General features: G+C 36.2%; 1 protein-coding gene across 1 annotated transcript in view; it reads right to left on the reverse strand.

Annotated features, from left to right (window-relative positions):
• The window catches only part of ERP44 (endoplasmic reticulum protein 44), a 47,277-nt gene that overhangs the window by 22,304 nt on the left and 8,076 nt on the right, over positions 1 to 16,897 (reverse strand). Inside the window, exons 2-4 of the mRNA XM_021528688.3 lie at positions 5,661 to 5,733; positions 3,830 to 3,869; positions 2,297 to 2,412 (exon numbers count right to left, since the gene is read on the reverse strand). Of these exons, the coding sequence (XP_021384363.1) occupies positions 2,297 to 2,412; positions 3,830 to 3,869; positions 5,661 to 5,733 (229 nt within the window). The remainder of the gene's footprint in view (positions 1 to 2,296; positions 2,413 to 3,829; positions 3,870 to 5,660; positions 5,734 to 16,897) is intronic.

The raw sequence follows: 16,897 nt of genomic DNA on the forward strand, positions 1-16,897 counted from the left end.
ACTACCTGCTCTAGATTTACCTTTAGTGTATGTTACACGCCAGCTTAAACACAGCCTGGTGACTTTGCCTACACATTTCAGGTATAATTATCTTCCACAACATTACAAACTAATGTAAAATATAACACATGCAGAGGCTTAATATAGTGTTAATATGTATATTTTTGTATTTTATCACATAAGGGACTATCACTTTCCAGAAAAAACATCTTTATATTTGCTATAAGAGCAGAGAGAATGATGGTTTTGTCATTAGGCATCAAACATTTGGCAGCACATCAATAATTCTCTCTAATTTGCTTTACCCTCAGAAGCTGGTGTGAGCTGTTAGGCCCTGCAGTGTGCTTCAATAATAGTGCATTAAACAGAAAGAATCTATGCCTGAGTAACCACTCTGAAAGCTGATTTTGAGTGGCCAGAAATCAGCTATTTGGGTTCCCTACAGAGTCTTGGCCTCAAAAAGAACCAAATCATTTGTAATGCAAATAATCCACCATCTCTAGAACACCATTCTAATAGCAAATTACTAGTGGTATGAAATCTACAGGCATAACAAACCACCAAAATATTGACATAAAACCTCTAGTGTTGCTAAACACATCCAAAAATATAAAGCTTGAGTAAAAAAATCCTAAACCACTAACAATCTTGACACCAGCATTCAGCAAAATACTACACATGCCCAACCTTGATAATACAGCAATATCTGCTTTCTTACTAAAAAGCTGCTATTGCACATGTTAAAATCCAAGTTAAAATACCTAAAACTTCAGGACATGCCCAATAATTGTGTGCCATAAAATATACCATTGTTTAAAACCCAGCAAATAAATACTAGAAACTAGGAATGACATGCACAGCTCTGTTATTTCAATTCAAGAAGGCAATGTAAATTGCCTGTCATTAAAGGATTTCATTTTTAATTCTCACATTTTACATCTTCTGCAACAGCAGTCATGCTCATCAACTTAAATTAAGGACGAAAATAGTAAATACAGAGAACTAATGGTATTCCAGAAATATAAAGAAAACCAAAACTCCTGGCTGCCTCCTACTACTTAGCCCACTGTAAGTACAGGAGGGATGACAATCTCTCCTGTAGCATCTCCTCCTCTTAGCTCTCTGCAACAAGCGCCAATTACCTTAATTCAAAGAGCATATGAGACTTGATGAGCATATGAAACTTTTAAAGCGTTTCAGACACTTGGTGGGGGACAAAAAAAAAGTTTTCTTAACTATAATTGCTAAGACAAGAACATCTCATAGCTAGACATCCAGCAGCCCAGACTCTCTGAGTTATTCAAGCAACTGAAGCTACTGCAACCAAAGCACGGTCTGCAGCAGTTAATTTAAACCTCAACAATAAAACTCAACAACACAGGCTGATTTTACTATGGCCTTTAGTGGGAACTTTATAGGAAATTTTGCTGTTATATTGACATTAAAAGATAAGCCAATTTCCAGTGATGCTTGTCCTTACAAATTAACAGTTTTGTAAAGCCCAAATAGTATAATCAGTATTGATTAAACTGAACTTCTCTGTTAATACTCTTTGGGAATCACAAGCCACTGTAAAGAAATTATTCCTAGAAATGCTGTTCTCCAAGAAGCATAAAATAACACAGCTGATCCAACAGCGTAATAAAAATCCTGCTACTATTCATTTGCCTTTCAATGTGCAGCAGATGTTTCTCACATTTTACTTATTAAAGGATTTAAAAGGAACTTTAGGAATTAGTACCAGCATAAAGTAAGATTTTGCATATAATTTTCATGTACTTCTGGCCCAGCCCAAATAGGCAACTGATGGCATGTGTAACAAAGCAAAGCTCTGATCCCTGCCTGGTCGTGTAAAAGGAAACTTACAGCCCCCACCATGACTCCAAGGTGGAAGGAAGATCTGATCAGAACATATTCTTCATGCTAACAGTGGTAGGTTACCCCTTCCTCTTCTTGGTCATGAAGACCTGCATCATTTGTTGCACTAGTGCTTCACTGACACCTCAATGAGACAATTCAATTTATAATCACAGCCTTTTATTCCTCATTAAATGAGATAGGCTGAACTGATTTAACTAAAGGTTGTTGAGGAATGCAATGAGAAAGAAATATTGGAAATGACCAATATTCTTACAGATTTGGAAGAAGAGTTTTGCTGATGTAATAAAAGCAACCCTGAGCTAAATGATGGGCCAGCTACAACTACACTTTGCATGGATATTTAGTGTATTTTTCAATACAATTACTAACTTGGTAGCAGGACAGCACGGAAAAACCTAAATCAAGATTTACTTACAATGCTGATCACAGTCTACTCTAGCAAACACCACTTGATTCTTATCTGGATATTCTTCTTTGATTACATTAGAAGCTTCCTCAAAAATAGGATGCAGCATTTGGCTGAAGCGGCACCTGTAAATGGAACGCAAAATCGTGACTTCAAAATATCACTTTGAAATATTTCTGTTGGCAACTACTGGAACATTTCAATCTTTGAAGGAAAAGGAAAAAAAAAAAAAAACAAACAAAGAAAAGGTATTGGAAAAAAAACACATATACCTACAATCTTCCCAGCAACTGACTGGATAAAAATCAGTTCAAAACTAACTTGAATGGATCAGGTGCAGAAAAAAAAAGTAATTCTGAAAGAATATATAGTTCAACACATGCTCTCCTCCTTTATCTCCCTAGGAAACACCATTAATCAATTATAAGCCTTTAGGAAATATATTCTATTCAGAAAGTGTGTTGTTAATTTTTTTCTACCTGAATTACCCCGTGGAAAGTAATTTTAAAAATGTAGTAAAAGTTATTCCTTAGATTGTTGAGATTGAAATATTCACCAACACCTTCAAGAAATATCACAGGTAATTTTCTATGGGTCAACAATACAAGTATTGTAAGTATTACATATTATATTATTGCTCAGGTTTGGCAGAATTTGAGTAGACTACCTTTACAGAAGAAGAACAAAGAGAACCCTAAGGGTCCCTTCTTCCAATAATGTCAGATTTCGATGCAAATTTTTTCTTTTTTGCCCACAGAAAACACGGTAGGATTGTAAAGATGCTTCAGTGGCTTTAGGGAGTTTAGGGTAACAGTCATGAATAAGCCCATTACCAATATGTCAATAAAATAATTTTATACTCTGTCCTTCCAGGCATATGGCAGATTTTTAAATTGGAGATGCAAAATGGCACTGTAGAAATTGTGAGAATGAGACTTCAAAGAGTAGACTTTCAATAAACCAGCCTGCACTGAAACCCACCTTAAACATAACAGTGACAGCCTGGGAATGCAGTTATGTCTGCAACATCAAACATGTAAGTGAAGAGCAAGTCTTGCTCTCAAAATGCCAAGAGAGCTGAAGTCCACCTTCTGAAAAAACCTGACTCTGGGCATCCCAGCTGCATGCTACACATGTATGCAGCATGTATGTGTTACCATGTTACAAGAAGCCATTGTAGCTTCTTGTCCCCCATTCTTCTCCACCCTAAAAACAGACAACTTCCATGACCAAAACTGATCTGTTCTCACTTGTAAGTCAGGTTACATTACAGACTGGCAATGTGCTATGTTGAGGAATTATTATTGTATGCCTAAAATTAATCATCATAATTAAAGCAACAATGTTTTAAAACTATAGCCTATTATAATGTGAACCAAGCAAGCATAGACAGAAGGAGAAAAATTGGGACATAAACCCAGGAAAGAATTGGGTTTGAAAGCAAGAGACTACTGTATTTTCAATGAGAAAACTATAGCCAAACATGACAGTTTTCAAGACAGAAGCTTAAATATAAAAAATAATCCAACTTGAGTAACTTACCAATCAGCATAAAAATTAACTAAAGCAACATCTGCATTGTCTGAGAAGAAAGAAAAAGAAAAAGCCCAATGTCACATTGTGAGGCAAACTTCTCAGTTCTTTTATTCGAGATTATAAAAGTATGTGCAAAAAAACTACAAAAGCAAGTATTTCTAGATGATTCAGTATAAAGCTTAGTCTGATTGCTAGAAAACTGCTGGGCTAAATCTCATCTGAAATATAATCTATAACAAATGGGAAAAAGATGAAAGAGGCCTTCAGTCAAGTGGTCTATTGACTTTATTGACATATAAGACAAAAAAAAATATGTAAATAATTAAAACATTAAGACACACAAAGTAATTAAGTGACATATGCAGCAAAAATTATTTCTGGATTTAAAATTAAGGCACTCACATCCAGAAATTGAACTCTAGTAGCTCTTAAGCACTAGCTCTATTATTTGTAAGTGTTAAAAATTAGTTGAAAGCTGAAATCCCAACTATTTGGGGTAGAAGACTGATGAACAGGCAACCTGTCTGTGCAACTTGCTCTGGTTTGTCCTTACTTGTCTTATTTCATCTGGATACTATGGAAAAAGGTAGCAAAGAAATTTTCAGTCCCCCAAAACAGAAAAACGCTAAGGAACACTAAAAAAATGCAGTAGTACAGGGATACATATAATGAAGTAATTAAATAAGGTTCTTATGCTTTGTTTTTCACATATGAAAAATAATCAAAAAAGGATAGATTTCCGGCTCAAAAATTAAGTATTATCATTATAGAACATAATAAGTAGCCATGCTTTAAATTAATTTTTAGTAGTAGTACTGACGTAGACACTGAAAAAAAATGAAATACAAACTCAAGCTGCAGAGTATCAGCCACAGCTTTATAAAGCAGAAATACTGACAAAGCAGAAACTTGACAAAGCTGTAGAGCAGTTACATGTGAAGATAAGGATGCTGAAAGCCTGGAAAAGACAACATGCTGATAAAGACAACTCTTGAGTAGGCTGGAGAACACCACAGTTTGTTTACAATTATGGTGTTAAGATTTTCATTATCAACAAGGGATGCCAGTAGTGAATAGGTAAATAACAAGCACTGAAAAGTTTAGGGTTACTTCCAACGTACAAAGTATTTCTTGAGAGTAATGGGATGAATTTCAGAAGCATTTACACTTAGCATATATTCCCTTTTGTGAATTACATTGTATAAAATAATTTTATATTTTCCATTGCAGAAAAGGTATTTACAAACAGCTCTCATATCACAAAGCAATCTCATCATAAAGCAGATTTTAGTCCAGACCTTATTAAAGATTTTCACCCTGGATATATTTGAAACAATGTAATAACTTTTTCCTGCAAAGACAACCAAATACAGGCAAGTTGCATACTTCTCAGAGGGAAAGGTTTCAGACAAGAAACACGTATTTGTTTAATTTAAAGATTTCCATTCTATGAGCCACCAGAATCAGAACAGTGCTTAACCTGAGAAAAGGCAGAGCTGAACAAGCAAGATACTTAAGGCCCATAACCATGGGTTTCACTTGCTGCTATTTTTTGGGGTGAAGCTTTTAAAATGTCCTCTAGACTAGTTTTGGTTATGCAATCAAGCATTCCCTTCTGCAAACAAGATAACAGTTATTTTCTTAAGACACTTCAAATTCTCAGTGCAATACATTAGTTCAGACAGCTAATTTAGACCACAGGCATTTAATATTTCTAAGCTGACTGCAATTCATATATTCAAAGCTAGGGTATGAATATTCATTTAATACCACTGCAATATTCACACCAATAAGTAACTGCAGACACACAAGGAAAAAAATTATTCAAAGTACTCACTTAAAATGTCATCTATATTTCCACTATCTAGACTTGTTATTTCACTTCTTGCCGGATTAAAAAGCCAAGACACCTAAAAAGAGAAAGCAAATCAGTAAGGTATATTTCAGCAGTAAAGTAGTAACTGATGTGTGATTTTTAAGTGTTGCAGTTCAAAAGCTGAAGAACAGTAAAAGAACTGTAATTCAGTCAATGCATTTCAGATGACTGCAGTACTACAAATATACAAGTAAACTACCGATATAACATACTTTCACATTTAAAGAAAAATTAGGTTTTTTTAATACAATTCTCTATTATGTAGCCAGAAATGTTACAGGTAAGTTTGCACCTTTAAGAGCAACTTATATTCATAACTTCACTCTGAAGAAAGAAATGAAACCCAATTTCAGCAACCTCACACAGGTGAGCATGTAGATTTTACCCAGAGACAAGTAATTCCTTCTGTCACTTACAGGACTTGTCTGACAAAAAAGTTTCTCATTAAGTAAAGCCTCAACTACCTGCATTTTTATTGCTGTTTTAGGAAACAATTTTAATACATCTAACTCAACTAGCTACAGTCTTTTATCTCCTTCTGTATTTCCACTTGACACTACTTCAGTCCCAGCATGCAATAGGCTTATCAGGCTACAAAAACCAAGACACCACATCAGCCAAATCATTCAATTACAAAACAATATTTATATTACTCTTATAGCAATACACAATTTCATGGATGGACACTCTCATTTTCAGTGCAACTGGCCCAGATCTTTTTTTTCTGAAATGCAGTTGAAGAAATAGCAGGTAGAGTTCTATCCCAGGTGAGAGAGGCATCAATGAATTACAATTTATTTTTGCTTTGAGGAGAAAAGCAAACAAATGTTTGAGCAGGATAATATAGCTTCTTGTCTGGGACATGAATGTTCCCATCCTGAGTAAACTAGTCAGAAAGTCACCACTTCTCTAAGCACAGTCAGGGCTTGGACCAGATGCTCTGCTGTGGTGCCTTCATGGTTTCAACTGATGTGTGGTTCCTCAGCTGACAGAGGTAGCAGCAAAGGAAGGTTTTTGGAAGAGAACTGATAGGAGTGCACAGGTCAAGGAGTTGGGCAGAGACCAGAGATTCATAGAGACACCCTGCACTGAGATGTGGCATCACACAACATACTATTGATGTCCCCAGAGACTTATTTGCCCCTTGAGGTGCAAAGAATATCTGCCTATGGCTCAAGAGGCACCAAGGAAAATCACAGCTAAAAGCATAAAGACCATCCAAATAAAACAACACAGAGCAGCTGTATAGCAGGAACCTGTGATATAAGGTTCTCTGTATTTATGGAAGAGCTTGAGACCTATCCTGAACCTATAGTAGGACCATGACTACAAAGAACAAGCCTCCAGAATATACCTGCCTTTGACACTATTTACAATTCATCAAAAATGTCACACACCAAATTTCCTAACATTTATAACAAGTGTATATGAAATATTTGATTGAAAAAAATCACCAAACTGGATCCCTGCTTTCCTTAAGATCAGCTTCAAAAATGGTAGGAAACTTCTGCAGTGAGAGACTGTTAACAGCTCTAAAACTATCACTGTAAATTGCACACAGTTGAGATTTGCAGCAATCAATCATTTTCAATTCTTTCCGATTCATGGATCACTAATCAGAAAGATTACTAATGTGGATCACTGATCACTTCCCAGTGAAGACAGTGATCCTTCCACATTTCCCATATGGAAGCCCTTGGGTAGCATGTAAGTGTATCTTGCACTACAGGCTGAAAACACACCAGCTGTTGGAATACAAAATACGTATCAGTGCTCCTCTCTTGGTAGTTGAATAAGATACCATTCTTAAATGCAAATCTAAGATTTGTGGTGGAGTTTGTACACTCCTGTGGCACTTCAATTGCTTGAGACAAGTGTCTAAACTATGGCTCTAACACGACTGTAGAGAAACAAACTGAGCTGCAAGGTCCAGAGAATAAACAGGCAGCGTAACAACACAAAAACTTATCTTATTAAGTAAGCTATGCAATGCACAAGTTCCAGAAGGCCAGTGTTCAGGGAGTTCCTCTGAAGATGCTGGCATTGCTGACTAGGGAGCAGCAAGAAGGTAGGACTCTGCCTTTGGAGTGAGAAGCTGCCTTTGGAGTGAGAAGCTGCCTTTGGAGTGAGAAGCTGCCAGCTACAGCTGGTGTGGACCCAGATCCACACCAGCTGTATTATACCCAGAGAAGTAACAACTGATGGCAACCATTAGTGCAGACACCTCCCCAACATCCCTTGGGTGGTGCATGGGATGACAGCTTCCATGGTGTTGCTTCCATGCTTGTGGTAGTAGAAGTTATGTTTGTAGTGAGTAATGAGTCAGGTCAGCATGTGCTTGCACAGGTTTCATTTGTATGCATGTGCTGCTTTGTTGCAAATGTTAGGTTTGACCTAACTTGAGTACAATTGAAGCTGTAGCTACAATTAACAATAACAGCTGAAATATTGCTCTAGACAATAATGGATAGGGTATTTCAAAATAATTTTCTTGGCCATCATCTGATCCTACTGAAGGTGACTCTGCAAATTCAGTGTTCTAAGGCTTTAGCTGCCTTGCAAGGCCTCAAGAACCTCTGATCACCCTGAAGTGATCAGTGTGATCTCTCTGTGATCAGAGAGTTACTTAACCTGCTTGTAATCTTGGACAAGGTTTGTTCACAGAGAAAATGCACACAAGCCTCTAGAAAGCAGGAACTTTTCAGTTGCTGCACACAAGCTCTGCATCACCATTCATTCACACTTGAAAAGAGTATCCACTGTAGGTCTTGGTGCAACTATTTTCACAGGAGCTCAGCAGTAGCACTTTATATTGTCTAAACAAACCGAATGGGTAAGATAACAATTTCTTAAACCCTCCTGACTTTTTCTAGTATAACTTTCCAGCAGCAAGACAAATCTTATCTAATAGGATAAGCTGCACATAAATTAAACATAACATAGATAAGCATATTATTTGCAGTCAAGAAATAGGCTCTGTTACTTAAGCAGATATACTTCGATGGATCAGGAACTGCAGTCATATTTGTAGATTGCCACAATACACTTAAAACACATTTAACTTGCAATGCAAATATTTAAGCACACCATGAAGGCACAGGACTTACTAACCAGTGAGATCCTCTTTTAGACTGTGCTATGGGCAGAAAAGAGGAATTAAAACTAATACTTCTTTATAGCACAACTAAATTTTGTGATTGCTTTCTTAACTTACTGTGGAAATGTGGTGCAAGCTGCATGTACTAAGACATTAAATACCAAAACAAATATTCCAAATATCTTCATGTATTGAAGGTGAAAAACAAATTAACCATATACCCTATTGTCCCTTTGTATTACAGTAGTGGAAAAACACCGAGACTAAGAACACCTACCCCCAAACGTTGCACAAAATCTTGGATAATTGAAATAGTTTTCCCACTAGAAGTATGAAAATTTCTGTTTTGTCAAATATATTCATAATCATGTTCTCAAACATTTTATACTGACTAAATAATTGTGGGTGCCAAACTTTTAATAATAAGTAGACAGACTCATGGAAAAAAATGCATTACTTGAAGAAATGTCAATAAATATGCACAATACACTCCAGCTGAAGCTTTCATTAAAGTATAATGCCTGTAAGGAAGAAAACATCTCCTTTTGACCCAGTAATCTTGCTGTCCCATGGGATGCAAGAGGGTTTATGATATTACTAGTATTAATATTTATCATAAAGGAATACAAATTTGAATTTAAATTTCTAAGAAGCTACAATGTTTTGGGAATATTTTCTGACCTTTTTTGAGGTCTGTGCTTCATACCCATGAGCAGAAAACAAGATATTTTTGAGGAAATAATTTCTGAATATCAGCTACACACTTTATAACAGGTAAGGAATATAAGTTCTGGAAAACATACTGGCTAAGAAAAGTATGAAGAATTTTTCACTTTTACATGCGAACTTTACATTTCACTGCTCATAGCAGGACATATGGATGATGGTTCATATTTGTAACTGAAGAAAAAAAAAAAATTCAAACTGGCATTACAAGATAGCTACAAACTCATTGAAGAAAGCATCTTGAAAAAATAATTCAAAAGGAAAATCTGTTACTTAAGCTAACCTGAAAAGAACTCAACTTTCTGCACTTACATTGGATAAAATTAAGTATTTTTTATATTTCTATTTTTTAAATATTCAAACTGAAAATCTGAAGGTAAAACTAAGTAGCTACAAATAAAAAGATTTTTAAAATAGTAGAACATAATACATTAAATACTTGAGTGAAGCTGCTCAAGTTAGATTATGTTTCTAATCTACTCACAACCATATGACACTACAGAAAAATGACAAAACAAATGTAGACTGAAACAAACAAATGCAGAAAGCTTTATGCACTTACAGAATACATTGCTGGGGGAAAAAAATCAGGAACTGAACAATGTGTTCAGAAAGATAAAATTTAGCTCATATGGGGGGAGGGAAGAAGAGGCAATGACATACACTTTTACTCTTCTGGTCCTCAGAAATACTGTCAAATAAAGCAGGAACATCATGGCTTAGATTCCTGGGAGTTTCTGATGATAACGGCGGTCATGCTTTTACTGGGAAGTTTAATTATTACAGAAGTCTTAGTGTTTCTGATCAAGATTTGTTCCTCACTTGAAGTTAGCCAACGGCTTAGGAAGCCAGTACCAGTTGCTTCTGAGGAGTAACTGTGAATTAGCTGAGATTCATTCTGATTGTTTCCAATGAAAGACTGCAAAGCACTGCTGGAAAGTCACTATGATCCTCCCAAACACACCATGCAATGCCACACAAGTATCCTTAAGCAAAACAAAACGCCTGGACAGAGCCTAATCAACTCATACCCAACACTCAGCTTCTGCCAAGTTTTACACCACTTCCCCAACGAGGAAATAAAAGCACATCCAGTTTCAACTCACCTTCTGCTGACAGTATTGCTGTTCAATTGCCATTCCACACATCCAATTAATAAAGCCTGCTGATTACTCAAGAGATTTAGATCAACCTTTTATCAACATTTTACCAGCACCAGTTAGTGTTGTTAGTTCTTTAATTGCTAACTGGAAAGGACAGACAGACCCTACAGTTCAATGGTACTTCTTTTTCAAGTGTATTATACTTTACATGCCACTTTCTTGCAGAAGGTTTTAACAGTTTAAATGTGCATAACCTTAAAATTGAAGAAAAGGAAAAAAGAACCTAGGTGTGTTGCATTCTAGTTCTTTGCACCTTTATTTTTTAATGCACATAATGAAGCAGAGCTCCTCATTTCCAAAGCAAGCTATCTGTAGAATATAGAAAATGTACTCATGAAGCATTATGATTTCTAATTAGTATTACACCTGCAAAGAAATCAACAAGAACAACCTTTATTTTCACTTGCTAAACTTTTCATTTACCTTTTCCTCCTGCTGGGAAATCCTAAAGGCAGACAACTAAAGCATCTTTCTCCCCTAACACAAAATCATTTTACAGTTGGCATCCAGTTCTAGCCCACACCTAATCCAGATTGGTTTGTTGAAGTTATTACCTGAAGTCCAAGCCCCTCATGACCCTGCTGCTGACTGTCAGTCCCTGAGTACCTCTTTTTTTATGCATGCTGCTGATCTGCTGCTGCTCTGAAATCTCCATTAAACTCCTGGACAACAGGAAGCAGATGGGTTTACAGCCTGCTGTAGGATGATATAAATTGAAAGCAATCCCAGAAGACAGCAGTGCCAAAGCTGGCTAGACATTGTAAGAGCCCCTGAATTTTGGCTTCGGAACCATCAATCAGGAACATCTTGCTGGCAGCATTCCCAGAAGCCCCATAATGAACCACAAAGTTCAGTGCTGAGAGAGGTAACAGTAAATAGAGAAAGCTGCAGGAAAATAAAAAATAATATTATTCACCCTCTCAGTGAGAACAGTTCAACTCTTTCTTGTCACCACTTGATTTCAGACTGTGCCCAAATATTTTCATTACTTAGACTGACTGCTGCCATCCCTGGTGAATATGCAGGGGTTTTATTGGTAATGTAAGATGCTTTCATTATAAGACTATAAGACAAAGACCTATTAGTTCAAAACATTAACTAATGATTCTTTCTCAATTACATTCAAGTTTTCAGAGCAATTTTTAAATGGGCAACAAGAAATAATTTTCTTGTAATTTTTCATTTAAGAGTAATATCTTATATTTAGTCAGGAAAATTTATATTACCCAAAATAAGCTACTTAAAACAGATTTAAATATTGCAGTTACTAATGTTCAGGAAAACAGAGGAAAAAATCTTACTAAACAGAAATATGGATAATATATAATTAGAAAAGTAAACTTCTTTCTTCAGCCTTGATAGACTGTTCACTTTTACACTCTTTTAGCCAAACAGTGCTGTAACTGCACTAAGCTATCAGCAGAGTAGAGACCACCATATGAAAAAGGAGTCACACAATTTTTTGTCTTCCACACATCTTGTTATCTGCTCTGATTTTAAGTGTGTTGAAGGAATATTTGGAGTAGCTGCATATCTTAGTAATACTGAAAAACTTATTTTCAAATGAAAATACTGGAAACAGGGAAATTCACAATGCTATCTTTGAAAATCCAAATTATATACATTTGAAATGTCACATTAGGAAAAAGAACTTGCAGCTAATGACTCCTAAAACTGAACTTAACACACAAGTTGAAGGATTGTCCTGTTTGACTGGGAATGGTTCACAGCTGCAGAGATCTCTCAATGTCCTGATACCACAGCACCAATGATTTCCAGAAAAATTGCTAAGTTAATGTCTCAACAGTTTGTGAACTATCATTAGAAGACACAAGATGTTCATTCAAAAAGTCCATTGCAGAGATATTAATTAAACATCATAATCACAACACACAGTCCAATGCATTGCTTTTTTTTCCACAAAGCTATTAGTAGCACAACCATGCACCCAAACACAATTCTAAAGCTTAGGTCTCTGGGTGGAAACCTATGGATCGTGGTCTTCTACAGAAATATTTAATCAAGGACTCAAAAAAATGACATGAGGCGTGTCTAAATAAATGTCACAGAGATAAGACCTGTAATTTATTTCCAGTTGAATTATTTGTAACTTTGTTATTTCTCTTGGCCTTTAAGGAAAAGAGTAACCTCCCGTCACGGTTGTGATCCACTGGTTTCCTTGCCTTATACAACCACATAGAGAAAAACTGGTCCACACACCTTCAAAAGATGTAAACAGATGTCTAAACATCTGTATTAATTCGTGAATAATGTTCAGAGTGCTCCACATCTCCACACCTAGGAATCTACCTTAAAGCCTATTTCACAGATTTAAAGCTATGAATTTAGCTCCCCAGGAAACTACTGAAAACTCTGAATTTTTAAATATTTTATTTACCAAGCTGCTTCTCTTAAACAAGTAGCTAGAATTTCCCTGGAAAAGAAAGTTCACATTTGTGCAGCCTTTTAGGAAAAAAACACCTCATGTTCTGATAACTCTTTCTTTTCCATTTTGCCAACTGCTCTGATTATTTGGCAACAACACAAGGATACACTTTCAAGCAGGAGTAACACACATAAAATACAAATGCAATCTCCAAAATGATTACACAAATTAAGCAGCTGTTGCTGTGTATGAAAGCCAGCACCCTTAACGTCCTCAACTTGTTAAAGTATGATCCAACAATATGAAATTAAGGGCAGATTGGCCTTGTCAAGACTTTGGTAAGGCTGGCAGAGCAGAATAGTTTGCTGTCCCTTTTCACTAAGTCAAGGGAAAAAGCCCTGTTCTATTTTGGCCACTGCAATTAAATGTAAAACCCACTACCAAAAAAATTTAAATCTTTAAATTTAATATCTTGGAGACTGTGTACCTTTAACTCCATTCCTCATTACAGAAAGCAACACACTGCCCTGTTATTCACTATAATCTACAGGCTTTCCTGTGCTCTTTATTGTAGTTTTTACACATGGCTAGGAAATTAGGTTTTGGGTCTTTTTTTTAATAATACAAAAGTATTTATGTTTTGCTCATTCTTGGATTGGTGATGAAAATGCATATTAAAATAAAACTAAAACATTTACATCCTTCTGTTGGAGGAGTGGCCATGAAATTCAGAATCTCTCCTTTAAAGCATCATCTTAGAGGAAGAAAGCAAAAGTAGGTAAGTGTTTCCATAAGAAACCGTATTTCTTATGTCACATGAATGTTTGCTACCTTGGAATAATTTGAAAGATTAAACATATTAGTGGATAACTGAATTTTCCATCCTTCTGCCTGCCCACATTCTACTGCTTTAAAAGTAAACACAATTTCTATTTTGACAAATTTTACTACCTATTGAGTTTATTCTTCAATAAGACAAAACCAACTTTTTTTAAAGTGAAATGATCAACTTCAGCACCTATGCACTTCTGGTTGCAATACTGAACACATCTTTACCCTTCTTCTCCAAAACATCACATTCTCCTTATCTTTGCCTTATCAAGAAAGGTGGGAACTTTAAGCAAAGACAAACCTGTTCAGTTTTACCTTTCAGCTGGAACTTGTTTTAAGAGTGCGTATGAATTACTGAAACCGACTGCTCAAATGCCAATAAACACACAGCAACTAGCCCTCCATAAGAAAAATACCCACACAGGACCGACATTGCTCTAAACCATGCAGCTAGGTTAAGAGGAAAAAAGATAGTATAGATCAACAAATAGACAAACAAAACACTTAAAAGAAAAATATAGCTGGGTCATTCTCCTCATCTAGTTCATGCAAAGGGATGCAAAACATACTGGTTTCAACTTGGACTCTAAAGGGAATATAAGGGAAGACTAAAGGGAATATAAATGGACAAGTCAGTTTCCAATAACACTGTTTAAATTTTAAATTGTACCCTTTACCTTAGTGCAGCCGCTTGTTTGTACTCCTGAATAACAAAATCCTTTTGAAAGCACAGCATCACAACCATTGTGATTCAGCTCAAACTTACTTGATGTTGAAGGTGATGATGGTTAGAACAGAGCAGAGCAGCAAAGCAGCAGCAAATGTAGGGATGATTCTGTCAATTAGCAGCTCAAGTTAAATTCTGACCCTCTTCCACTTTTACTATTACACAGTCATGTTATTCTCTGCAATCTCCACCACAACAAACCCACATGTAACCACCCCATTTCCCAACCTCAGATCTCAAGCTTTCAGCACTAGTACTTCTACTGTCCCTATCTCCTTGTGCTGTAGATTTTGTTTTTCCTTCAGCATGACTGAGATGCCACTTTTCCTCAAATTACCTGCTAATACTGCAGCAAGAGGCTAAGACTTTGTTTGCACTACTATCAAAAGGCAGCTACAGTCAATTTGTGATGCAGCCATTCGTAATGTATGAAATGTTTGCCCACACATTAAAACCGCTGAGATTCAGTCCAGTGTTGTTGCTCCTCCCCCTTTTTCTGAAAAATCAAAATGAGGAACACCTCAGAATGTCAAATTTACAAGCTTTCTAAAATACAGTGGCATTATGATGATCTCTGTTTTCCATTCCCTTAACATCAGAACTCTGAACTTCAGAATAAATCCACTTAAAACATAATCTGAACTTACATTATTTTGGTAATTTTATTTTCTTCATTCCAGGCATAATTGTGATGCACACTCCACAAACTTCCACTCTACACATGCAAATTGCCAATCATAGCATATTAAAGCTCTTGGGACATCCATCAGCTTGTCTCTAGCAAACAATTTTTAGGCTAGCATTTATTTTTTGCTACCTTAAAATGACATATGAGTGGATAATGGAAAAGATCTTTCCAAATAAGCGGTGATTCTGTGTAATAGAAATACTACTCCACAGCTGCATTCTAATTGACAAGTTGGCATTGGAAAAATATCCCAATTCAAATGAGGAGGGAAAAAAAAAGATATCTTTTTACAAATTAATCCATTGGCTTGTCTTCTAGGAAAGAGCACTGATTAAAGCAATGCCACCTGAACCTGAAGAGAAAAATTCACCCTTGGGACCACAGCTGCATGTACCTTGAAGAATGAGAGGCTAATTTCAGACTGTGTAAGACCTATTTTCCTTCCGCCCCAAACAGCTGCTAAGGCCCTGCACATATGCAGTCAATTTATCCTGGACAGCAGAAGAATAAATAATGCAGATGACTGGACACATACCACACATATTTTGAAATGCACAAAAGAAAATCAGACAGAAATTGGTCTATTTCTCTTGAAGGAACATTAGACCTGCCAGCTTCAAGCTGACTCCCAGGAAAACATCCAAGCAAGTATTCCTGACTGGTCCTAAAAATAGTATGAATACACTAACATGGTGCAGTGTTTGAACTGGGAGCAAGTTTCGGACACCCTGGCTCTGCAATCAACCAGCTTCATGTAGCAATCTTACTGCTCTCAACAGGGAAGTCTGCTGCAACCAAAACTGCTACCGAAATCCTCAGCGAGGTATCACAGCTATTTATTGGCTTATTTAAAAATATTTATTATCTATATAATACCAATTATATTTAGACATTTGCATCAGTTTAGCAAATTCTCCTGGCCTATGCTGACAGAAAAAAATTCTAAAAAGGCCTCTCCCTCTTCAATTATACCTTTTTAACCAAAACAGATTTAAATGCCATTCAATGGTAATTCCTGAGAGGCCCGAACACTCGAACACTCGCTGAGCTCCCTTCACTAATTAACGGATCATTAGTAGGAAGGAACCCCTAACTGTTCACCCCCTGCACCACATACTGTATTAATTACCTTTGTGAAGCAACCAATTTGTCTTTCAGTTATTGTGTGCAAAATCCCAAGTGAATTGACTCAACAGGGAGAAGGAAAAAAAAAAGAAAAAAGTTGTTTCATACACACGTTTATGAAAATTCATAATTTGCATGACTGGCAAAGAATCTAGGAGCTAAGTATTTCTAGCAAGAGTTAAGAAAGGGGATTTCAGTAAATTACGAGAGTCAGAAGTGATAGACTGACTAAAGGAACAAAAAGCTTTTCTTGGGATTACAGATATGGATACATCACTGAAAAGCTTTCCCTTTGTGCAGATTTTGAGAAAGTTAATTATATCATCACTTCATAATCACGACAGCTATGGGAAACAGCAAAACACTATCACAGATGTTGTTTGCTTTTTCCAGACCATTGGAACAGGCACCTATTCCTTGCCTTTCAAAATACTTCCTTGCAGAGTTCCTAATGA

This window comes from Lonchura striata, chromosome 1 (genome assembly GCF_046129695.1).
Source record: "Lonchura striata isolate bLonStr1 chromosome 1, bLonStr1.mat, whole genome shotgun sequence".
NCBI lineage: Eukaryota > Metazoa > Chordata > Aves > Passeriformes > Estrildidae > Lonchura > Lonchura striata.